This window comes from Marmota marmota, unplaced genomic scaffold (assembly GCF_001458135.2).
Source record: "Marmota marmota marmota unplaced genomic scaffold, marMar, whole genome shotgun sequence".
Taxonomy (NCBI): Eukaryota; Metazoa; Chordata; class Mammalia; order Rodentia; family Sciuridae; genus Marmota; species Marmota marmota.
This window is the reverse complement of record NW_025999905.1, coordinates 9,976,613-10,003,109: the sequence shown is the minus strand read 5'-3', so window position 1 is coordinate 10,003,109 and position 26,497 is coordinate 9,976,613. Positions and strand designations below refer to the sequence as shown.

At 31.2% G+C, this 26,497-nt stretch overlaps 1 protein-coding gene across 5 annotated transcripts in view; it reads left to right on the top strand.

Moving 5' to 3' along the window:
- The window catches only part of Snx13 (sorting nexin 13), a 150,328-nt gene that overhangs the window by 117,586 nt on the left and 6,245 nt on the right, over positions 1-26,497 (top strand). For 2 of the 5 annotated variants that reach the window (XM_015498128.2, XM_048799657.1), the window contains 9 exons: positions 1,035-1,072; positions 4,496-4,565; positions 10,263-10,435; positions 14,804-14,911; positions 17,042-17,152; positions 20,914-21,075; positions 22,482-22,553; positions 24,747-24,892; positions 25,145-25,213. In XM_015498128.2, the coding sequence (XP_015353614.1) occupies positions 1,035-1,072; positions 4,496-4,565; positions 10,263-10,435; positions 14,804-14,911; positions 17,042-17,152; positions 20,914-21,075; positions 22,482-22,553; positions 24,747-24,892; positions 25,145-25,213 (949 nt within the window). Of the gene's footprint in view, positions 1-1,034; positions 1,073-4,495; positions 4,566-10,262; positions 10,436-14,803; positions 14,912-17,041; positions 17,153-20,913; positions 21,076-22,481; positions 22,554-24,746; positions 24,893-25,144; positions 25,245-26,497 lie in introns of all 5 variants that reach the window. The other 3 variants (XM_015498130.2, XM_048799658.1, XR_007346132.1) reach the window with 2 other exon arrangements.

The following is a 26,497-nucleotide window of genomic DNA, read 5'->3' as shown; positions in this document are numbered from 1 at the left end:
CTCACTCCAGTCAGAATGGCAGCTATGATGAAGACAAACAACAATAAGTGTTGGCGAGGATGTGGGGAAAAAGGTACACTCATACATTGCTGGTGGGACTGCAGATGGGTGCAGCCAATACGGAAAGCAATATGGAGATTCCTTGGAAATCTGGGAATGGTACAACCATTTGACCTAGCTATCCCTCTCCTAGGACTATACCCAAAGGATTTAAAACCAGCATACTACAGGGACTCAGCCACATCAATGTTTATAGCAGCACAATTCTCAATAGCTAAACTGTGGAGCCAACCTAGATGCCCTTCAGTGGATGAATGGATTTAAAAATGTGGTATATTTTCACAGTGGAATTTTTCAGCAATAAAAGAGAATAAAATCATGGCATTTGCAGGTAAATAGATGGCATTGGAGAAGATAATGCTAAATGAAGTTAGCCAATCCCAAAAAAACAAATGCTGAAAGTTTCCTCTGATATAAGGAAGTTGACTCATAGTGGGGTGGGGGGGGGGAGCATGGGAGGAATACATGAATTCTAGATAGAGAAGAGGGAAGGTGGGGAAAGGGAGGAGGCAGGGGATTAGCAAGGTGGAATGTGATCGACATTGTTTGTAATATTTTTTAACCCAGTGAGACTGAAGTGACAAAATAATTCTGACATTTCCTATTGGGCTTTGATTTGCAGGGTTTTTTTTTTATCATGCTTACTTTGTTTTGGACAACTATGTATGATACTATGAGAATAAGAATAAAAATATTTAATAATTACTGTTCTGTACATGAATGCGTTTTCATTTTTGGTCTGTTATAAGGTACATCAGGTACATGGTACATGTATGTTTTCACCAAAATGCCTGGTTGATTTGGAAATTTGGTATTTAAGAAATTAGGTGTTTGGGAAGTATACCACCAACTTTCCTTACTGTTCTCTTCATGTCTTGGCTAAGAAGACTTGCATTCTTGGTGTTTGACCTTTAGAGAAAGCAACCACTCCAAAAGCTTTTTACTGTGTACTAATTTAAAATTTCCCCATACAGAATCTTTTAATGGGTCTCCTACAGGAAGCATAAATTTGGTAAGTACTATTATGAGTACATTTATTATTAAAGTGACTTGAAAATAATGTGAAAGACTGGGTCTTTACATATGTAAATAAGTGATATATTCAAAGTCCCAAATTGTTTTTTAGTATTATTTGAACATTACTATGCTTTTAAAGAAATTATTAGTGTATATGTAAGACATATAAGACATCTACAAATTAGCATTCTAAGAGTATTTTATTTTTTATTTCAAGGAATGGGATATGGTTATACCTGCATGATTGCAGTTGCATTTTATAAAGGAATTAATTTATTATTTTCCATTGTAGTATTTATGCTTTGAGATCCTTTATTCTTCACATATTTAGAAAAGAAATATTAAACTATTGAGGATAATGATAAACTTCTAGATATTTCTCAAAATCTGTACCAAAACAAATTCAAATACATGTAAAAATGTTTATTTACAAAGAGTTTTATAGCAAGCGTATCTTATGCTTCAAAGTTTACATGTTTTTAGCATGTATACTGCCGATGGAATTTCATATCTTCAGGGTGAAGTATGAAGAAATGGACATTTCATTATTGTAATATATTAGCATTGCTATTAAATAACTTATTTCCCAAAATGCTGTTAGAAAGAAATATTTATGTTTTACGAGATATTCACTCCATAGTTTGGTGGATAGAGGAGAGTTGGAGCAAGGGGTGAGGGAGAAGTAAAGGATTATTTGTTTTGTTTTTTCTTCCACTTGCATTATTTTTTTTTTTAAATCTTTTGTAGTAGCTAACTGGTTTAGAGGTCTGTTGTCTTGTTGTCAATAACCTATTGCATAAGTATTCTATTACTGTACAAAGTATAACCTTTAGCAAAGCACTGAAATTGTCCATAGTAATATATCAGATGTCTGCATAAGTTTTTTATCTAGTAACTTTTAAGAAGTTATCTTATATCAATTGGCGTCATTACTATTTACTTTTTAGTCCAAAGTGTACAACAGACAAGGAATTGCTCCTAGAGCATGAGGGAAATGTTAGCACTGATGTTCATTTTACAGAGAAAGTTTCCAAAGGAGAGTAAGTGTTTCTTTGGTTTGAAATTTTTAGTGTTCACATTTGTAGTGTTTTTTATTATTATTATTATTGATTTTTAAATAAATAAATGACAGCAGAAAGCATTACAATTCTTATTACACATATACAGCACAATTTTTCATGTCTTTGTTTGTATATAAAGTATGTTGACACCAATTCGTGTCTTCTTCGTAGCGTTTGTACAAGTGTTTAAGTACTACCAAAATTTATTTTTACTTATTTCTTACTTGGAATAAATACCTTTTCAAATAAAAGAGATTTCTTTGTTTCAGTCTTAATATAAAAAAAATGGAAAGGAAAAGGTAACATTTGAGGGCAGTGACTTGTAGTATTTTGTTCTCATAAATCTCTTTAAGTCAGGCTTTTAAAAAAGTAGTTGAAGTCTTTCACATTGTTTTTAAAACATCAAATTTTTGTGAATAGCTGCATTTAAAAAGCAGTTTGATTATAAACAAAATTATGATAGTTTATTGCAATATACTAACCAAAGAAGATATTTAATGTATTTGATGTTTACTCATTTATCAATTGAGATTGGCAGGTAAATTTGTTCTATCATTTTTAGCAGTGCCCTTGAAATTGCTTGCTAAACCACCTGCACTCCTAGCTACTTGGGAGGTTGAGGCCGGAGGATCACTTTAGCACAGAAATTTGAGGCCAGTCTGAGAAATATGGCCAGACCCTATCTCAAGAATAGGCCGGGGAGGTGGGAGAGGTGGGATTTGTATTTTCATTTTTTTCCTTACTATTATGTTAAAATACGTACCACATTTTCTTTCAAGAAATTTAAGAATCTTAAGGATTAATTTGTAAGTTGTATTTTATTTCAGCACAAGATTAATGTACTTATTTCAAAATCACTGTTGTATCCATCAGTACTTAACGTTTCGAAATCAGATGTAGTCCTGTAGTTAATATACATTTTACTGATTGTAATTTTATAGTCTACTTGTTATTTACATGGGCAATATAATTAATAACTAATGTTTAAGAGACTTTTATAGTGATAAGTACATTTAGATTTTAAAATGTAGCCTACAAGGGAAGATTAATAAAGATTGTGCTATTTCTATTAACATATTTTACTATGTTTCATGTGAAAACTTAAAAATTTAAGTATGTCCTGTTTCTTTTCAAATAGTTGAAAATATTTTATTCACATTTTAAATTTATTTTTTAGTTGTAGTTGGACATAATACCTTTATTTTATTTATTTATTTTTATGTGGTGCTGAGAATTGAACCCAGGGCCTTGCATGTGCTAGGCAAGTGCTCTTCCACTGAGCTAATCCTTTTATTCACATTTTATCCTGACAAATATGTAGAGCAAGTATGAGCATCATTTTACCTTTGGAAAAACTGAAATATAAGAAGGAGTAGTTAATAAGGTGAAGGTCTCTTAAGGTACCATATTTTACTGCATAATCATTGCCATTGCATAAATTCATATTCACAAATATTCTGTAAATCCTAATCTTATATCACAGTGTAGTAATGATTTTTAGTAATAAATGATTTTAAGTAATACTAGCACAATTTTTTAAAAAAGGTTCACATAGTGACCATACTGCACTTTTTTGCAAGAAAAAAAAAAAAAATCGCATAAAACCTGCAATGATTAGGTGGTGAAATACAGTATCAGTACCAGAACCTTTTGGTGGTGTATATGTCTGTGTACTTTGATGTGGCAGTTTGTTTTTGATTTTTTTAAATTTAGACTCAAAGGCCACAGTTACAAAATACTCATTTGGATCAATCAATAATATTTGTGGAATTCTTTTTGAAAAATATAATTTTAATTCAATTACACTTTTCAAAAATAATTCAACAAAAACCTTAATCTGTGGATTCACTTCATTTAATAAGTAATCTTAATAATAATAGGTAACATTTGCTGTGTTAGGCACTTTTTAAAGTATTTTACGAATTTTAATTAATTCTTCTAGATAAACCTGTGTTATAGATATTATTATACCTAAGGAATCTAAATTTACTGATAAAATTATTTCTGAATTAAGTATTAAAAGAATACAAAGGTGGCTGTAATATATTTCAAATTTAAAGGGTAAAGTGTATCTACTTATTTTAATTTTTATTTTCTTGCCATATGTTGAATACAGTTGAAAAGTAGCAATTTACAGTATATGGACAAGCAATGAAGAAGAAACTATCTGATATTCTATATTTTCTTAATCTTGGCTTTTCTCTTTCTTAGTGTATTAAAATGGGTGTACTTATTTTATAGGGGTGTGGTAATAAAAATAATATAGAGTTTGCCTGTAAAAATATGAATATGTATATTTTATGTAGAATTCTGTAATGGTTTAAAACTAAAATTTTGTTTCCTGATTTTTTTTCCAGTCTTTAGATGACCTTTCAAGTGTATCTTCTGATGACTCAGTACAACTTCATGCTTACATTTCAGACACTGGTAAGAGACTTTGTAGAATAATTATTACTTTAAAACTTTGTTTATTATATCCCTCAAATTATTTACTTTTACAAATTATATTTTTGTTTTGTCATATTTTTAAGTCCACCACCATACCCTCTCAGCATGTTCTTTATTAAATTCTGTGATTTCTGCTTGGTTATTTTCCTTTTTCTAAGGTGTCATTATTATCATTTGAAAATGTTTATATTCCAAGTACTTCTCATTTCTAAGAAACTCTGAAACAGGTGTTTTCCTCTTGGTACTTGAGTTTGACTGACAATTGTTTGCATAATTCTTTTTTGAGGAAATCTCAGTTCAGTAGTTTTTCATGCATGCAGAATCAGAGTAGAGAATGGGACTAAATGAAGTCTCTAGATATATGAGTTTGTAGAAGTTCAAGAAATGCCTGAATGGGGTGAGAAACTTCTAGGACTTTGTAATCAGCCACCATATATGCAGAATGGTTAGTGTACCCAGAAAAAAAAAATCAATATCCATCATTACCATTAATTTATTAAATAATGCTAATGAGTATAAGATGATGCTATTTTTCTTATCTGGCCTCTTCATAGAATATAGGAATGTGTTTGACCCTTAAATATTGAATGTAAACATACTGAGCTACATCCTTCAGTTCTGTTTCATGCCTACATTTTAGATACTGAAAAGAAATTTTGTAGTTCAGTTTAGAAGACATTAATTTGCATTTTTTTAACATTTATTTTTTAGTTATAGTTGGACACAAAACCCTTATTTTATTCATTTATTTTTATGTGGTGCTGAGGATTGAACCTAGGGTCTGGCACATGTGAGGTGAGCACTCTACCTCTGAGCCACAACCCCAGCCCCTTAATTTGCATTTTTAAAGACAATTGTTTTCTTTTGTGTCTTACTGGAGCTGGACTCTTATACTGCTTTCTCTTATCTGGCACATTTCTGGGATAAACTATCTATAATTGCTGACTTAATTGTTCCTTTATATTTACATATTGTTGGTGCATAGATTACTCTGCTCTTAGAGGTCATTGATAACTTTATTGTCAATAAAAGCAGAGGTCTTACTTCTTTCCTTTCTAGCTTTTGATATTGTTCCTCTTTTTTCTTCAATGAATTTTTAATTTCTTTTGAACATCTCTACACTCTCTGTTTGCTTGTTTTCTAATCATGAGTCTTCCTGAAGGTACAAATGTTTATTATTTGTATTTTTATTTCTTAGAAACCTTAAACTTTTATGTTTAGAGGAAGACACTTATGTCCATGCTCCTAATGGTAATATTTCTCTTTTCTGAGAGTTTTGGTTTTCTGACTGCTTTGTCCAGTTGTTCATATACTCAATAAGTATTTATTAATTTCCTAAAATGGATGGAAACATTAATACTAGGCATTTTTAGTGAATTGTTATTTCTATTAGACAAACTTATATGTAGATGCTGATAAAGCAGCATAGTTAAGAGCCCAACTTTTTGACTGAATTGCTTGGGTTCAAACCTTAGCTCTGCTGCTTAATAGTTGGAAGAATGTCCTTTACTTCTCTGTACTGCAATTTTTTCATCTGTGAAGTAAAATAATAATACTTTTTAAAGAATACCTTTTTAAAGACATTTGTTTACCTTACCTCATAGTATTATTATGGGGCTAATTGATTATACTTACATGGTAGACATCACATATAAATGTCCAAGAAATATTTATTTTTCCATTTGAAAACCAGAATCATTTGACTTTTTAAAATTTTTAATTTTTGTTCTTTTTAGTTATACATGACAGTAGACTATAATTTGACTTATATAAACATGGAGTACATCTTAATCTAATTAGGAGTTGTACATCATGTAGAGATGGTTGTACATCATGTAGAGATTCACTGTGGTGTGTTTATATATGTACATAGGAAAGTTACATTGGAATCATTCCACTGTCTTTACTATTCCTGTTCCCCCTCCCTTCTTTTCATTCCCCTTGGTCTAATCTATGGAACTTCTGTTCTTTCTCCCCAACTTGTTGTGTGTTAGGGTTCACATATCAGAGAGAACATTTGATCTTTGGCTTTGGGGGATTAACTTATTTCATAATACTCTCCAGATCCATTCATTTTCCAGCAAATATCATAAAGTTATTCTTTTTTATGGCTGAATAGTATTCTATTTTCTTTATCCATTCTTCTGTTGTAGGGCATCTAGTTTGGTTCTATAGCTTAGCTATAATGATTTGAGCTGCTATAAAGATTGATGTGGCTGTGTCACTGTAATATGCTGTTTTATTAAATCCTTTGGGTACATACTGAGGAATGTGGTAACTGGTCCTGACATGTTTTCAGCCACCATTGCATAAGTATTTATGGTCCAATGCTGTGTTATACAGGGGTAGTCCACTGACTCTAGTGAAAATGTTACAGTAAAAAATATTGCCTAAATTAACAATGTGGTTAGTGATGAGGTTGATTTATATTCTGGTCTACTTTCTTACCTAAATATTTATTAATAACAAATGGTTTACAGAACATGTGTTATAAGTAGCTAAGGCCTAATAAACAGGAAACCTTCTAGTTAGATCACTGTCTTCTCAAAATAAATACATGTAGCCAAATTATCTTCTTTAAAATCAAATTACATTTCTGTGTTTTGCACTTTTTTTAATAACAACTTTATTACTATTCTTTTGTGCTTGTACCTGGGTGATCTCCCCTGCCTAGCAATTTGTGACAGTCCTTTATAATGGACTTATATTATTCTCTTCTTCCTTTTATATTTCTTGCTGTTCTACTTGGTCTTGTTAACTTATAATTGTTTGTGGCTAGCTGCCTAATTGGCCTCTGCTTTCTTTTCTGTTTTCCTCTTCCAAATCTGTTTTGGACACAGCTATAAAGTCATTCCCTTGTGGCCAGGCCAACTCGGTAAAGGTGATTCTCTAACTAAATGAAAGTGGTGTGCTATTTGATCTGCATAGTTAGATCACTATCTAAGAGAAAGTTGATTGTAAGAGGTAAATACAGTTAAAGGCTCTTTGTAGAGCATGGTGACTAAAATCTTATTTCTAGGGTAGGTTTTTGTTTTGTTTTCCTTTTCTTTTTCTTGGGCAGGGTGTTAAATTAGAAATAGTAATATTAGATGAAAACAGAATGAAGAATAATTTTGAGTAGGAAGTACAAATCTTAGAAAAATATTGATGAAAGCCTAAGAGATATAAGTCCTTCTTGCCAATATAACTATCTGGCTTTTATCTTATTAAAATAATTTATCAAGAAGCTATATAGAACATCTCTTCAATTTCAAAACTTGATCCCTTTTTTTTTCATGATAATGAATCAGTGTAATCTATTTTAAGATTAATTATAGACTCCTGATCAGTAAGGTAGTCTAAACTGCTGTGGGTGATCCTGCTTCCCACATTCAGAAAAGCTGAATACAATATTATAAAAATAGCTGAAATGGGAAATCTATAGTCTATGAGACAAAAAAACAAATTCTGGAAAGTGAAGAGTCATTGAAGCCAAGGAATTTATGGTAACCAAAAGATCACTGTTTTGATGTTGATATCATTTTTATGCCTTCAAGCTTAGAAGAGGCATGATGAGACAAGGCCATAGGAAACTGAAACCATGTCCTTTGCATAAAGCCAAGAATACAAAGGATAGTATGATGGTGAAGAGGAACTAGAAAAATTGAGTTTACCTTCAAGTGGAAAGAGAAAGAAATGTCAAGATCATGGTTAGAAATGGTATCTATCACCCACAAGAAATGAAAAGCCCAGTTTGTATCCCAACATAGATGTGTCTGGATTTAACTATCTTTAAGTGATTGTATACTCCAGGATCTCAAGCCAGAGATTTAAGTACAACTGTTTATCCCTTGGTATCTGGAAGGTTTTGTTTCCAGGACCTGTGCAGATTCCAAAATCCACAGATGCTAAAGTCTCTAATATAAAATGGTGTAATATTTGCATAAAACTTAAATACCTTCCTCATATATTTAAATCATCTTTTATTACTTATAATACATTATAAATACTATGTAAATACTTGTATTGGTTACAGAAAAATGATAAAGAAAAAAATCTGTACGTATTCAGTAAAAAACACTTTAAAAAATATCTTCAAGTATGGTTGGTTGGATTGAGGATGCAGAACTCATGGACACAAAGGGCCTGATGTATTAAAATAGTTTCCAAACCTCTGAAACTACCATTTACAGTGGGGACACTAGTAGATGTTAGTGCTCCATGTTCCAGGGCACTAAGAATGCCCAGAGAGAGACAGCACCTATTAAAAGTGTATTTATAGAAAGCAATTTAAAGAGATGGGAAGAAATACGAACCACCATAAGGTCAACAGACCCAGCAAATGAGATAAATTTCATCCTAAGGACTTAGAGAAAGCAATCTTTTTTTAAACCACAGAGCCACATCCCCAGCCCTTTTTAAAATTTTTATTTTGAGACAGGGTCTTGCTAAGTTACTGAGGCTAGCTTTGAACTTACGATCCTCCTGCTACAGCCTCCAGAGTTGCTGGGATTACAGGTGTGTACCATCATGCCTGACGAAGAAGGCAGTCTTAATAGACATTATGTACATTAAAATATTAATCAAGCCAGGCACACAGTGGTGCATGCCTGTGATTCCAGCTACTTGGGGGACTGAGGCAGGAGTATTACAAGTTCAAGGCCCACCTGGAATATTTAGTAAGAACATGTCTCAAAATTAAAAAAAAAAAAAAGAAAGAAAAAGGATCAGGGTTGTAGCACAGAGGCCAAATGCTCTGGGTCTAATTCCTGGTTAATGCCCCCACCATGCTCCCTGATATTCATACAGATAAATCCTGAAACAAGAATAAATGGTATGAAAAAAAGAACCAAATTTAGAAATCAAAAACATACAGTGATTGAAATCAAGGCCAGATGGATTAAGAAATGACCAGATACAGATGAGGGGAAGACAGTCAAGTTAACCTAGATTAAAGTAGAGAACAGAGAATATAAAGTCAAAAAGATAAGTTAAAGAACATGATTCAAAATACGTCTCTCTACCTAAGATTAATACAAAATGGGAGCTGGTTTAGATTTTAAAGACTACATGACTCAATTGGTGTGTGACAAATCAGTAGGAAAATAATGGGTGTTTTTTTTTGTGTGTGTGTTGTTGTTATTTTTGTTAAATCCTCAGAATAAGTACTTGTGAATTGTTGAATATTATCAAAGAGAAAAATAATTGCCAGTAGATAAATCTTACTTATCTTATGGCTTCGACTGTTTACTTGAAAAGATTTCAATTGAAATGCAACCAAATAATGAAGGCTAATGCAAAAGATTTTTATTTTATTTCTTTCTTTCTTCTCTAGTAACTTAAGAGACCCTATTTGTACCTCTGAGGTGGTGCTGTGGTAACATAATTGGCATAGATATAAGTAAGCTCTTGGATTTAAAATAGATTAAAGATCTTAGAGAATCCAAAATATACATCTCTGAGGCTGGGAGTGTCATAATAAACTTTTAGCTCATTTTGTATTCTTATCATCATTTGTAATGCCTTACACATGTTAGTATAGAGGACAGGAATCTGTTTTATCCTTTGGTAACATCCTTTTGTCTCAGTCTGTCATTTCAAATTCTTCTTCATTTCATGTTGTCTTTTTTGTTTTTGTTCTTCATCTTCCTCCTTTTTGTGTCTTTTGTTCCTCTTCATTTTGTTTTAAATGATTAGTATATGCTGACTATGACCCATATGCTGTGGCAGGCGTTTGTAATGATCATGGCAAGACATACGCATTATATGCCATCACCGTACACCGGCGCAATCTAAACAGTGAGGAAATGTGGAAAACCTATCGTCGGTATAGTGACTTCCATGACTTCCATATGAGAATTACTGAACAGGTAATGAGGTTTTTAAAGATTTTATACTTTATATTGTTTGTTAATTCAGTTTTGGTCCTAAATTTTTCTAAGGATGTTCAGATATTAATTACAGCTAATGAAAGAAAATAAGGTAAGAATTTTTTGTATTCAGCATAAAGATTAGAATGATTTTGAGCAATTAACTAATAAATTAAATGTTGAGAACTTCACACATTCTTGCCTGTTTTGTAGACTAGTGAATAAAGTATTAATGGAAATAATACCTTAGAAAATTAAAATGAATACATATTTCTGATTTTAATAGTTTTTGTGTGTGCAAGCACTTTGTAAAAGTGTTGATTGAAGTAGGGATAGGATTGCTATAGCACCTTTAATGCTCTTTCTTTTGGAGGCATAATTCAGAACTTTAATTATTTTATTTACTAATTTTTTTGGTATCCAGGATTCAATGCATGGGTACTTAATCACTAAGCCATGTCTCCAGCCCTTTTTATTTTTTATTTTGAAACAGTGTTGCTTAGGGCCTTGCAGTGTTGCTGAGGCTGGTTCTGAACTTGAGATCCTCCTGCCTCAGCCTCCCAAGCACCTGGCAGAACTGTAATTCATCCAACAGTGTGACATTAAATCCTTAGGTCCTTTAAGTTTTTTTGAACCACAACCTAAAATAAATTTTACATTAACCAAATAATGTTTCTAATTCTTTCTCAATTTAACTGTCTTGTGCTGTTGAAGTAACTATAAGGACTCTTAAAGTAACAAACGTAAAAAAATTATTTCCCTTTTTCTTATTTTGATTAAATACTTTATCTTCTCAACATAGAAAAATATTGAAAGTCTTTTATTTATTAAGATTTTGAGGTATACAAGTAATATTGTCAATAAAAATAATAAAGATGATACCTGATAGATGAGGTGACATGGTTTCAGAAAAAAAATTTTTTTAAACATTTATTTTTTAGGTTTAGTTGCACGCAATACCTTTATTGTATTTATTTATTTTTATGTGGTGTTGAGGATCGAACCCAGCGCCTTGCAAGTGCTAGGCGAGTTCTCTACCACTGATCCACAACCCCAGCCCTCAGAAAATCTTTGTCGGTTAAGATAGTGGAAAAAAATATGGTTGGTACAATGATAATCTTATTAAAATATTTTGTAAATAGAGTTAGATACATAAATGTTACTTACAAATGATTAAAAACAGAAGGTTGGTATTGAATTCTGAAGCCCATATTAATAGAACTACTTTGAATTATACATTCATAAGGAAATAAATAACTTTGGACATGTCTGTTATTTTGTTTTGCGTTTAGTAGTACTTTTCCTTCATTTTTATCTTTATTTATTTGAAGAGGTGAAAGAATTTTCTGTCCTACATTGAAGAAGTAATTGCTTTCTTTTTCAAGTGTTAACCTATTTGATAATTATGAAAGCATTCGGCTCACATCTTTCTTCCTATCCCTACACTGTCACCAAATATGATAATTTTAAAAAAACAATTCGAATGGCCAAGATTAGTTTTATTTAGTGTAAATTTATAGGAATTTGGCCTAATGTGAAATTTTTTTCATTAAAAAATTGTAATTTTCTTTTTACTAAGAGAAACAACGTTGTCTAATTTTAAATGTTGTACACTAATACTATAAGATTTTGTTTCCATATTGCCAAATATAAGTGAAGAACATACTTCAAAAAACTTTGTTAATAAGACAGTTGATGTAGAAATTTCCCTTTTCAGAACAACAGCAATAATTGGATGGAATTTATATAGGTCAGTTTTCCAAATGGCTTCATACAAGTGAAGTGGGCATGTTTTGACTTGGTGGTTCTTATGAGATTACAATAGTTGTAACTCCTTAAGTATTTAGATTGCTCACAGGGTTTAAGAAATTAAAAAATTGAGCTTGTGGGTGAAAATTAGGTTTATCCTGTTATTAAGCATCTGTAAGGTGAGCTGTTTGTCTTTTGGTTTTTCTTCAACTGTAAGTTTTTAAATTCAAATTCTATATAAAATAGTAGAAGAAAAATGCAATGACTTGTAATTTACCAGTTAACGGTATTTATATGCTTGAATATTAACATTAATTTTTTTAAAAAAACAAAATTTCAAGTCTACTGTTAAATTATTCATTGCTGTATTAGCAATCTAAACCTGATATATTTAATTTAGAAAGATAGTCATTGAGTTTAGAATGTCTATGATTTATATATATAGTATTTGAGATCTTGGTAAACCTAGACATACTGCTTTATGTGAATTCTTTTTCAGCTTATTTCTAACTTCTTTCTCATGCTTTTTAAAAATATTCTTATGATATTTTGATGAGTTCTAGAGTGAAATCTCCCATTTTTTTCTCTTAACATGTATCATAACAATATTTGAGATAATTGTCATTTATATTTTTGTTCCAGACAGATAATGCAGACGACATTTGTCTTGATAATCTAGATATTCTGTGCTATTATGACATGTATAGTTTTTTTTTTAATATTTTAAAGTTTCTGGCATAAATTTTTATTTTAATAGATACTATCTTATTTCCTTGGTGTATTCATTTGTTAGGGCTGACATAACAGAATACCACAGAATGGCTTACTTACACAACAGGAATTTGTGTTTTTATAATTCTGGAAGCCAGGAGTCCAAGATTCAGATTTTGTCAGGTTTGTTTTCTCCTGAGGCCTCTCTCCTTGCTTTGTAGATGGCCATCTTGTTGGTATGTCTTCACATGGTTCTTTTCTCTCTGCAGTCTTTTTATGTATCCAAATTTCCTGTTACAGGACACCAGTCAGACTGGTTAATGGCCCATACCAAAGGCTCTGTTTAATTTAAGCACCTTCTTTAAAGGCTCATTCTTCAAATACAGTCACAATTTGAGAGGTTAGGTCTTAAATATATGAACTATGAAGGAATTACAGTTCAGTCCCATGGTATGTGGTAAGACCAGAATGAGCTATACATTTTATAAAATTGAATCAGTAGTTTAAGATGTGAATGAGTAACATTTCAGGAATATCTCTTAGGACACATTGAAAAGTAAATTTGCGTCCATAAAATTTGATTGCTTTTAAAATAATTTAAATTCATAAGCCAGATATTCTCTGTTCAACATTTCATATTCAGTGAAGACCCATTTCTGTTGATTTTCTGAATCGCCAAATTTATGAATATCACTACCAAATAATGTTTTCTCTGTAAATTGCCCCTAGCATTTTTTGTTTAACTTACTATAACTGTAGCAAAAGAACTACTTGAACCTTGTATGTATGTCATAAAATGATCTTGTTCACATTCTAGCACTTGTTCACATTTTAGCTCTAAGCAACCATCAGATTTTTCATAACGTTTAATAATTTATCAGAATCTTCCAGTTTGGGAATAGAAATTATGCTAAACCTCTTTTTCTCTTGTTTTTAATCTTTGCAACAGAAATCGGTTTTCTTTACAGAGATGTTAATGTTTTAAACAAAGAATTTTTTTTTTTTTTAAAGTTGTTTTGTATCTCATGGGAAAAGCAGTGAGGCTGCTTAAAGTTTCAGGTCTTAGGCTGTTGGCAAGGATAGCCATAGCTGAATGGCTCTGCTCTTATACTATTTTCAGCAGCCAACATGATTAAAAACTCCTGTGTTTCAGAAATGCATACCTGATTACTATCATGGACCTTTGAAGATACTCCCAAATGTTAAGTCTATAAATGTTAGGCTAATAGTATGTACACGTATTCTTGTTGTTAATTTTATAAAGGTAAGATACATGCATATGGCTCTTAAGGCTTTTATTTATTTTATTTTTATTTATTTATTTATATATTTTAGTGTAACCTGTAGAGGTTTTTCATGTAGTTAAAGGGAAGATTATCAGTGTTTGTTATAGTTTATTAGTATAGCTGCTCTCTATATTTTGAAATTTGCCTTTTCTACTTCTAGCAATTATGTATTGTAATAATTGATTTGTAGTCATTAATATTGAGAATATTTTTATTAGACTTTCTACAAGCCAGGAGCTCATCACTTTGATCATTAAAACTTTTATTTGTCAATATTTTATTCACAAGTCAAAGGGTTGTTAAGGAAAATATTTTAAAATATCTTTTATTATGAAACTTTTTGAGTAATCTGAAAACTAGAATATTAAAACCCCAAATGTTTTATACTCAAATGATTCACATTTGTAATTCTTAACTGAAATTTTTTTATAATAAAAAACATGAGAACTGTGGGGAATGTTTGTGATGGTATTTTTTTATTTTCCAATTTTTGCTTAATGCACAAAAATATATTCCAAAATTATCTGGTTTTCTGTTTGATATATAGAAAATCCTCCCGTGGAATTTTTTTTTTTCTCTTTTTATAAAAAATTAAGACTATTGAATGTATTTTGTCTTATAGTTTGAAAATTTGTCAAGCATACTGAAGCTTCCTGGTAAAAAGACTTTTAATAATATGGATAGAGATTTTTTAGAAAAGAGAAAAAAGGATCTAAATGCCTATTTGCAGGTAAGTCCATGTTTATTATTTTCTGTGTTTTTAGTATAACACCATAGATTTCTTTATTAAAGAACAGAGACTGGAAGTATAACTCAGTGGTAGAGTACATGCTCATTAGTATACAGGAGACCCTGGGTTCAATTTCCAACATCAGAAAAGGAAAAAGAATATTTTTACTATAATAGTGGAATAACAACCCTTTTTTGAGTAATTTGTCAAATGTGACATGCAGGCCAGTCAGGAATGTATGAACACTATTTCTGTGCTTATTGATTAACTGAGAAGTTTTCTAAACACTCAGTATTTGGGATTTTACTTTTTAAAGTTTAGATGAGTACATGCACACATGTACCCTTTCCAAATTAAAGTATAGGTATTTTATGGCATAATAAAAAGTTAAGTGTCTCAAATTCAATACATAGTATTGAATTGTATATTAAAAGTGAATAGGTTTTAATTTTAATTATCAATGTAAATGCCTTCCATGGCCTAGAATGATTCTAAGGCTTCTAAAATTATAGAATAATTCAAGAGAGGGTATATCATCTAAAGGGTTATTCTTTTTTTCTTTCTATCTTTATTTATTTATTTATTTATTTTGGGGGGTACCAAAGATTGAACTCGGGCACTTAACCACTGAGCCACATTCCCAGCCCTTTTTTAGTATTTTATTTAGAGACTGGGTCTCAGTAAATTCTCTAGGGCCTTGCTAAGTTGCTAAGGCTGACTTGAATTTGTAATCCTCCTGCCTCAGCCTCTTATCTGTAGCGTCTTGGACATGCAATTTTCTGTTGTGGAGTGACAACAAACATGTCTCACAAGTGACTTAGCTGCTTGAGTTATGAGTACTCCCAGAAGTAATTCTGTTTTAGGCCTAGGTACCCAGATGTCAACTGTAATAATGATATCTCTTTATAGCTTTTTATACTGTTTACAAAGTTTGTGTAGTTCATAAAGTTTTCACATGTATTAGATAAAGCATCAGGCCAGATTTATTGGGTTTCGTTATTTAGGTTCCCTATCCTTTAGAAAAGTAATCAGCAAACTACAGTCTGCAGAGCCCATCTAAGCCTACCATCTGTTTTCTACTAGGAGTTTTATTGGAGCATAACCACTCCTTTCATTTACTATCCAGTGTCTATGGCTGCTTTCACCAACAGCAGAGTTGACGAGTTGCAGGGGAGATTCCATGGATCACAAAACCTAAAATAATTACTATCTAGCTTTTACAGAAAAAGCTTGCTGACCTGTGCCTTGGAATTTTGTGAAACTTAGCTAGTATTATACTGGATATTTTATTTGAAAGTTTTTTTTTTCCTGTTTCTCTCTCAAATATACTTAGCTGTGTCTGGGTTTGTTTTAGCCATCATTGAAATTTCATGTTATGATGTACTAAAAATATACCAAAAACGTGAATATTTGCTACTGTTCACCTTTTTCCTCTCTTGGTTTAAAGCTGAATATCCGGTATCCTTTGTATGACTCTTACCACATGTTGTAATTTTTTTATAGTACCAAACTTTAAAAACTGTCAATTATTTATAAGATTTAGAAAATGACTAGCTTTTTTTCAAATTCAGTGCCATGAAGTACGTCTTTTAAATGTGGTTGTACCTTATACATCTTGAGTTCATCTTGAGTTTATATAACTCAAGTATATCACAACATTTTCCATTGAAGGAACTAAGCTAGAATGTTACATTCATTGGCACTTATTATGGAAGCAATATTTTGTTTGGGACTCTTCATAATTCTTGAAAGTTTTGTATGAATTTTTTTTTGGACTATTTGTTTCATAAAAATATGTTTCTACTGAGGGTTAACTCTTAGCATTATTATGTGAATAATGTAACTTTCTACTGTGTATCTTCTTAGTATAAACTGTAAGACCAGAAAATAGAATAGTAAATATATTTGTACAACTTTCACATTTCATGCACTAAAAGTTAAAATAGCAGGTGGGAAGATGATACATTATACTTAATTGTAATAGAGTTATTAGTGACTTCATTTTAACTGAGTAATTTTTTAAAATATAAAATTAAAGTTCTCTACATTCTTTTTATGAAATGAAATTATAAACAATAGTTAATTTCCATTATCTTATCAATTTAAGCTACACTTTCCCCCCCTTGTTAGTTACTGTTAACTCCTGAAATGATGAAAGCATCTCCAGCTTTGGCTCACTGTGTGTATGATTTCCTTGAGAACAAAGCCTACAGTAAAGGAAAAGGGGACTTTGCTCGTAAGGTAAGCAAATCGTTGCGTCGTTTATTTTTAGGTCTGCTTTTGTACTTTATTCTTGATAAAAGAAAATGAATTTGGATTTGTATATGTTCTAAACTTGAAAATTGTTCTAAAACTTGGCCTATTTATCTTCTATACTTTATTAAACTACTGAGATCATTTCAGAATGTTCCATTCCCCTTCCCTCCTTAAAAGACTAGGCTTTTTTAAAAAAAAAATTAAAAATTAATTGATTGGCAGAATAAATAAAAGTTAATAATTGTTAAGTAGAAGTTTGTATAGTTAGTCTAGGATGGTTGATTTTAACATCCTAATGGATGGAAACATTAAATTCCAGGGTATAGACCTTACAGTGGTAAAAAAGTATTAATGGTGCTTATTTCTGTATTTCATGATCTAAGTGATAACATTTTAAATTGGGAGGCTGAGGCAGCCTCAGCAAAAGTGAGGCTCTAAGCAGTTTAGTGAGATCCTTTCTCTAAATAAAATACAAAATAGGGTTGGGGATGTCGAGTACCCCTAGTTCAATCCCTAAAACCTCGACCAAAAAAAAAAACCAATCCAAATTTAAGTAGCTTTATTACCAATAGAAATGCATTCCACTCTTCTGTGTCTTTGATGTTCACCTTATTTTCTTTATCTCAGATCTATAAAAAGTTACAAAAATGATAAAAGAATTCCTGTATACCCTTCACCCAGCATGCTGTGCTGCTATTAACACTGTTATTGCTGCTGCTACTAGTAAGAACAGACATCTATTCAGAGGTTAATTATGTGCTGGACATTGTAATAGACACAATAGTATCTTATTATTCATCATTTTAAAGATATTCTACTGAATTGATAATAGCTCTCTAAGATAAAAGAAATATTATATTCAGTGCACACTTTTTTGTTTTTTAACAACCAGCAGTAGCACTTACATATGGCTAAACAGTTATATACCACTTTTTAACAAACTCATGAATGGGAGTCTAAAGATCTTTCTGAATCATTTCTGGTAATCCACAAAAATATGTTTTCATAAATCATATATTAATAATCACCAGTGTCATCTTGACCTCTTTTAATTTTTCAGAATACTTTTTATGTATATCAAGAACTTGGGGATTTTAGTTTTGTGTTTTCTTTTTGGCTAATTATAATGTTTTTCCCTTGATTTCAGTGGAAATTAAATAGCATAGTAATTAATTAAAATACTGTACATACATTTTATGAGTGCTTATTTGTAGCTTAGGAAATAATACCTTATAACTCAATGATCATACAATTTATCCTAATTTAGTATAATGTGTGAAACAATTCCTAGGAAGAGTACCTGACATGCATCCTTTTTCTGTGCACACAATATCTATCTAGTTTTGAATCATGATGTGAAGGCATTGTAAGCTATATGTAGAGATCTAAATTTAAGTTAAAATTTCATTGTATGTCCTTACAAAGAACTCAATTGAGTCTGTAATTGAGATAGTATCTGTATCAGGCTAAACATACACTTGTGCTAGCAATCCATAATTTACTTCTGTATCTGGTAATTTGAAAGTTTAATATCTTTCTTACCAAACATCTATTTTAAGACGCATCCTATGTTTCTGAAAGTATTAGAACATTGATGTACTCTGCCTTTATGCTTATAAAATTCTGTTTCCTTCAGAGTTAGGCATTAGTCACCTGTGGAGATTTTTCCATACCCTTGCTCACCTCAGTCCCCTTCTAATACAGGTGCTTAGACTGTACTCACAAAAAATTGAGTTACATATATAGAGAAAGAAATTGATTGCATGGGTCTGGAATGGTGCACTGGTAGCTTTTTAAAAAATTATTTCTTGATTCATGGCTATAAGGTTTCCTCTCACTTTAAAAAAGTGTTCAGTGATAGGTTACCCAGGCATAGATACCTTATGAGATTGTGTTCCTTTAACGAACTTGTTAAGTTGTATTTGCTGCACTTAACATCTCTGCTGTGAAATATGAGAATTTTAAAATTCTAAAATATGTTTGAATGTGTTCAAACAATTTTTAATTTAGGTGGTGGGTTAAAGTGAAATGCATGCCTTTTTTTTTTTTTTTTTGCTTCTAATAAAATTGTCTTCTGTGAACATTATAACCTAGAGAAGTGGCAATTTTCCCTCAAGCTATACATTTTTATTTTATTTTATTTTTTTAGTTGTTGACAGTCCTTCCTTCCTTCCTTCCTTCCTTCCTTCCTTCCTTCCTTCCTTTCCTTCCTTTCCTTCCTTTCCTTCCTTTCCTTCCTTTCCTTCCTTTCCTTCCTTTCCTTCCTTTCCTTCTTTCTTTCGTTTTTTAAATATGAGGTGCTGAGAATTGAACCCAGGGCCTCACTCTTTAGAATCTACATGTGTATTCTTATGACTTGGCTTATTTACAATATTAATTGCAGTTTTTAAAAAGTAGTGTTGGAAATAATGTCCTGATTGATTTGAACACACTGTTCTGGTGAACCAAAAATATGTAGTATGTAGAATTAGAAAGGCAAAAATTAGTTTCATCTTTTTAATCCTTGTACTTCTCTTTACCAGTGATAGGATTTTAAAAAATCCTCCTTCATCCTGATTTCTGTCCTTTGGTTCTACTCTGGGGTATATTCTGACAGTGTCCTTCCTAAATTGGTTTTTCCATGAAGCATATCTGTAGTATTATTGACTCAGTTTAAGCCATAGAGTATCCAGAGCTTCCAATCCTTTTACAGTTATCTTGAATTTGTTATTGTCCTGGTTATTTCACCTTTTCAAAGATTTTGTTTTAATTGAAGCCATGGAAACATAATTAGAGTGAAGAAGTTTTGTCTTCTTGCTATCATCTATTAACATTGTTATATTCCTTAAGCAATAAGGTTCATTTTTGTTACTATTATTTTGTTTTCTTCTTTCCTTCATGAGACATAATTTATTTTCCTTGACAGCTTTTATGAGACTCAGTGCTTTCTAAAATATATTATTCAGTTCTGTACAACTGGGTTTGTGTTTTTCTTTTTCTTTGTTAAAAATCTCTCAGAGACCCCTTTTATACTTTTTTTTTTGGTTTATTTAGATGTCTTTCCTTTGCTTAATTAAAAGTATTTGACATTTGTACAGTCAGAATATCAGGTTTTGATTCCTGTTCCTCTGGAGAGTTTTATTTCTTTTTATATCTCTGTGTTTATATTTTCTTTTGTATATAATTTTTATATATTATCTTTAAAAGGTATGATTTACCTTTCTAATTTGTAACTTCTCTTTTTCTTTTTAATTGTCTTCAAATTTTCTTGATAAAGTCTAACTGAACATATTATGTATCCTAAATATTATTTTTAAAAAAGAAATCTAAATAGTTTCTTCAGCTTTCCAATTATTCATTTTACTAGCTTGTTTTCTTTTTAGTATCTGCCCAAAATATCTGATTGTTTGATTTGTATTGTGATTAAAATATATAATGGCTGGGGCTGGATTTGTAGGTCAGTTGGTAGAGTGTTTGCCGTACATGTGTGAGTCACTGGGTTCTGATCCTCAGCACCACATTAAAAAAACAAATAAATAAAATACAGGTATTGTGTTTGTCTACAAATTTTTAAATCATAAATGTGAATGTAAAAATACATTTTTAAGACACACAGAAGACAACATATCTTTAAGATGCAATGATATAGTACAGACTGAAAATGATTGTATATTTAATGTATTACATTTCTGCATTTTTCTGGACTTCTGGGTTGAATAACATGTCTGATACAATGACGTCATGGCACAATACCTTTTTCCCTTTAGATGGACACTTTTGTAAATCCACTTCGAAATTCTATGAGGAATGTTTCAAATGCAGTTAAATCCCTTCCTGATAGTTTGGCAGAAGGAATGACTAAAATGTCAGACAACATGGGCAAAATGTCAGAAAGATTAGGTCAAGACATAAAGCAGTCATTTTTCAAGGTAAGAAGATACTCTCAGTAATGTATAAAACAAACTATTTTTAAGTCAAGTAAGATGTATTGAATTCCTTGCATAGATTTACCTTATTTTCTTTCCGAAGTACTTTAGATGTATAGTCTTGTAAATGAAAAGCAAGAAAGGAAGTTTTTTACCAGAAATGGATGCTGAAAAATCCAGTCACTCATCAGTCTTTGCTCTCATAGACTTCTAAAACCCATTTAAAACAATATGTAAAATTAATAAAGTTGCTTTTTTAATTATTTTATTTCATTATGCAAATCTATAACACTATAAATCCTGTAGCAAACAAGTAAAAAATGTTATTCACAAATAAGCTACACTAGTATTCTCTCAGGAAACACAAAAGTTATAGTTTCTTCTGATTCATATGATGGAGAGATGACCAGATCTAAGGGAGGAAAAGTCTTTATCCACGTCAGCCTCTGGGTCTGTGCAGTACTGTGTATGTTCTTCCTAATGGCACAGAAGTTTCCCAGGAAGCGTTTTCACTGCATTAGCAGATCAAGCTACTGGACCAAGTAGTTTAGTGCATTTTTAATTTATATTTTTAAAATAATCTTGATATATTCTTTAAGATTATAGTCAAAGCTATTAAAAATCATAAAGCTATTAGAATTTTCTGTTTATTGGTCAGGTTTGAATGAAGGGCAAATATACATAAGCATATATTCCTTGATATAAAAGGCAATTTCTAAAATAGCGTGGGTAAATCTTACTTTTCTATCAATTCTTATGCTTCTCATAATGCTCCAGTTTTATTTCTAGTGATGGAAAATATACCAACACTGAAATGAGTAACAGTACTATTTCTGATGCCATAATATTTGTGACTTTGTGCTAAAATCATTGAACTTTTCTAGGTTTTTTTGGTCATTACCAGAACTTCAAGGGGTTAAAATAGGTGATTATAATGTTCCTTTGATGCTGACAAATGATTTTCGACTAATACGGTTCTTTCTGTTTTCTGTCCTCTTAACTTATGTAACAATGAGTTAATTCCTTAAACCTATTAACATATTATCAAGAGCTTTTTATGGTATAAGAAGATTAGAGTTCTGTTCTCTGGCTATGCTCCTGTTTAGTTTTCCATTCACTTAACCTCTAGTAGTTTTAAATTCTTCTACAAAGTGTGGATGTTTGACTAAGAATTTCTCCTTCCAAATTCAAAAGTCAATTCATTTTTAAAGAAACAAACCTTTGGGTAATGAAATAAACATTCTTCTATATAGGTCTCCCATTCTAAATTTTTTAAGTGCTTATATATTGTACCAAAAAATCAAATCAAATGGTGGTATTTGTTTTGGTTTGTTATTATATTGTGTTCTTTCAATGCCTACTTTGTTGTGTTTACTTTTTCTTTTCTTCTTTTTTTTTTTAAATGTTAGGTGCCTCCTTTAATTGCAAAGACTGATTCAGATCCTGAACATTGTCGAGTCTCAGCTCAACTTGATGATAATGTGAGTTAATTTTATTCTTGGTAATAAATATAATAGTTGGAATTCACACTATACTTGGCAGATCTTAACTTTTTGATAAATATGTATGTATCATTCATATACACATATTGTGTTAATCTTGGTGAATTTTTAAAAACTATACATGTCCATGTAATCTTCACCGTAATTGAAATAATAAAAAATTTCCAGTACTCCAGATTGGCCCTTAAACTCTCTTGTCTTCACCGAGGATAATTTCAACCCCTAACTTTACCCTGCCTTTGTGCTTTATGTAAGAAAAACTGTAACGTGGGTGCTCCTTTAAGTCTGGCTTTCTTTGCTTAACATTGCGATGTACTTCCATTTGTTTTGTATGATTGTAGTTTCTTTGTTCTTGTGGCTTTGTAGTATTTCTCTGTAAATGGAGCACAATTTGTACAATATGCATAAAACTCCTGTGAACATTCTAGTACATGTTTTAGGATTAAAAAAAACATAGCTAGCACTCATTTCTGTTAGGTCTACACCTAGGAATGAAATTTCTGGGCTAAAGGGTATACATCCTGCTCAATATTCAATATTTTGTGTTTAATTTTAGCCATTCTAATTGTTGTTTTTCATGTGGATTTACATTTGTCTGATGACTGAAATGTTGAACCTTTCTCATGTTTATCAACTACTTGGTGAACTGTCGTATGTGGGTATCCAGATCTTTTCCCCATGTCTATTACATAGCTCTCTTTTTCTTTCTAGTAGAATGCATTTTATAATCTTCTCTGTGCCTACTGCACAGTCATGAAATATTCTGTGATTTTCTTTAAAATGCTTTTTGTTTTACTGTGCTATCATTTAGATTTGCAGTTCATCTGGGATTAACTTTTACATATGGAATGAGGTAGAGGTCCTGTTGACCCAAACATCTTTTACTGAAAAGGCCTGTTCTTCCCTATATTGTGTTTCTGTCTTATCAGAAATCAGATTATTATATATATTTGAATTTGTTTTTAGGCTCTGTATTCTGTTCTATTAGGCAGATTTATTTTGAAGTAATAACAATCTCCTTTAAATTTCCAATTAAATTTATTTATAATTAACTACCTTAAATTGTTGCCTTTTCAAGATTATAATGTTTTATTATGAGTTTTGCTTGTGTAATATCCATAACATCATAACTTTTTGTTTGTGGTGTTTACAGTTTACTTACTTATTAGAATTGTTGTATGGCACCAAACCTATGTGAATATGCTTTATTAGAAAATGGAGCAGTATTTATTCTGCCTTGGTAATGAAATGAGTCTCCCTTTCCCTTCTGGTTTGTTTAAGCTATTTTAAAGTTATAATAATCTTCTGTTTGTGGAATGAAAAGTACACTAAGAAAATGTTTACAACATGATAATGAGATATTCTTTTTTCTATATTTAAATTGTAACATTGATGAAAAAATAATTTGGAAGAAAATCTCATTGGTGAAAAAAATTACAAAATTACTGGCAATTCTGTGAAATCCTAAATCCTTACCTGTTTTTTACTTCCTACATAATTTTGCACATGAAAGCATTCCACTTCTTAATTTGTAATCTCATTGATTGAATACTCATAATAAAAGTGTTCTAGTTTTCTGTTGTTAAAAGCTAAAGGAAAATTCTACTAGGCTAGTGAAATGTGGCTTTATAATGTTAATTTAGATGTAGGTTGAATTGAATTTCAACTTCTTTTTCCTTAAAACACCTAAATATTCACAACTTACTAAGCCAAACACTTTATTCTGTGTTGTTTTATACTATTAAAAACAGATATTGAGAATATTTCATTCTTATGAGAAATATCATGATAAAATAAGCAAAGAGTCTAGCATTTGCTTGATCAAACTGGTACAGCCTCTATTAAAAGTTATGAGAGAGAAATCATCTTTTGTTATGCCATCATGAACCCCCCTTTGATGGATACACTTTGAGAAGTTTGTGGGGTTTTTTTTCCCCCCCTACAGCCTTGGAATTTACTCATCATTGTAAAATTTTCTATTCTGGCAAAATGACTGCTAAAAAACTATTTTTTTTCCTAAATTAGAATGAAACATCAAATTTTGAAGGCTATCATGTAACTTGTTCTCTAATTTACTGAAATAGTACCAGTTTGTAAAAGCAGCAAAAATAACCATTCATAGTGGATGTAACTCTGATACGTTTATTTCTGTTTCTTCCCATATTTTGTCAGGTGGATGACAATATTCCACTTAGGGTAATGCTGCTTCTCATGGATGAAGTATTTGACTTAAAAGAGAGAAATCAGTGGTTGCGAAGAAATATCAAAAACTTACTTCAGCAGCTTATTAGAGCTACATATGGTGATACTATAAATAGGTACATCCCTCCCATACCTTTGGAGCTTGATCTTATTTATTACTTATCTTTTAAACTTTCACTTCTAGAAATAGATTTCTCAACCTTCATGGCAGAATATCTTCTCTGGGCCTGTAAGAAGATAATTAAAGCAGTCTGTTGCTCTCAGAGATATTTATACCCAGATTAGTGTGCATGCTTTATAAAAGTTGTATTTATTTTATTCACCTTTTAAAATTTTAAGTATATTAATTTAAATTTATTTGCTTTCAGAAAAATAGTTGACCATGTTGATTGGATGACCTCACCTGAACAAGTAGCTGACTCAGTGAAACGTTTCAGGTATATCTTAAGACACGGTCACTTCTTTCAGGTAGTACAGAGTTTAGCATTGTTATCACTAATTTTTACTACTTTTATTTCTTTCCGGGCCATAAAGTTGGTTTCTGCTCATCTTTGGTGAACATAAAGAATTGTAAGCATTGTAAGAAACATTTGTCTCATGAAACTACTTATCTTTGTATTATTAAAAAGAGAATAGAAAGAATATAAAGAAAAAAAATGAGATGATTGGCTACATTTTATCACAGTACTATAACTTTAAGATAATCAATATTAGTATAGAGATTGCAATATAATAAAATACTAGTTTTAGAGATTAAGTTTTTTTCAGTTGTATTTACTAACCTTGATTTTAAGTGAAACTTCCTAAGAGAATCTCTCTCTGGCCATGGTCTAATTTTTAATTACATATTTGAGCTTTTGAGGATAATACAAATTAAACAGCTTTGACACATTAATTTATGGGTTCATATACAGAAATATATGGAGTTCCTCCCCTTTGTCAATCATTGAGGAGTGAGAGATAAGATGAGAAAAGTAAAGATTAAGAGAAGTAGTTTTCCCAAAGGCACATATGATAGAAAATGAGAGATCTGGCTTTTTTAACGGTTTCTCCCCTTTGTACCAGAAATTGGAATATCTGCCCTGGCATGTTCATTTTGTTTCAGGGTAGAAAAATGGTGTTTCTCTGTAGCATTGATTTCTAGCCTTGGCTGTATGTTGGAAACACCCAGAGAGCTTTAACATGTACCAATGCTCGCAGGGCTGGCTGTCTTAGATAACCAAGTGGAAGGCCTGAACATTTCAGATTTTTTAAAGCTCCCAGGATTTCTAATGCAGGGATTGTTTTGGGGAGTTTCTCTCAGATCAATTCTGGATAGAGCAAGTTTCTCTCGCTTAGTTCCTGCCTTTGGACCAAACATTAGGAAACGGGAATCAAATATAATGTGAAAGTCAAGGTGAATGGGTTATTGTATGTGTGATAGGACTACTAGACTCAATCCATTTATAAGTTGTGGGCATGGGATGTAGTTTTATGTTGAATTAGTTATAAGGAGAATGGAGTGGACCAACTGAGAAAAGCTGTTAAACTCTAAGGTATCCAAATTTAAGATCTCATAAGTTTGGGGATGAATTGTTCAGTCAGCAGGTGCTCACTTTTTTTTTTTTTCAAAATTTTTAAATTCTAATTACTTATACATGATGGTAGAATGCATTTTGACACATCATACATAAATGGAGTATAAGTTCTCATTCTTCTGGTTGTACATGATGTAGAGTTAC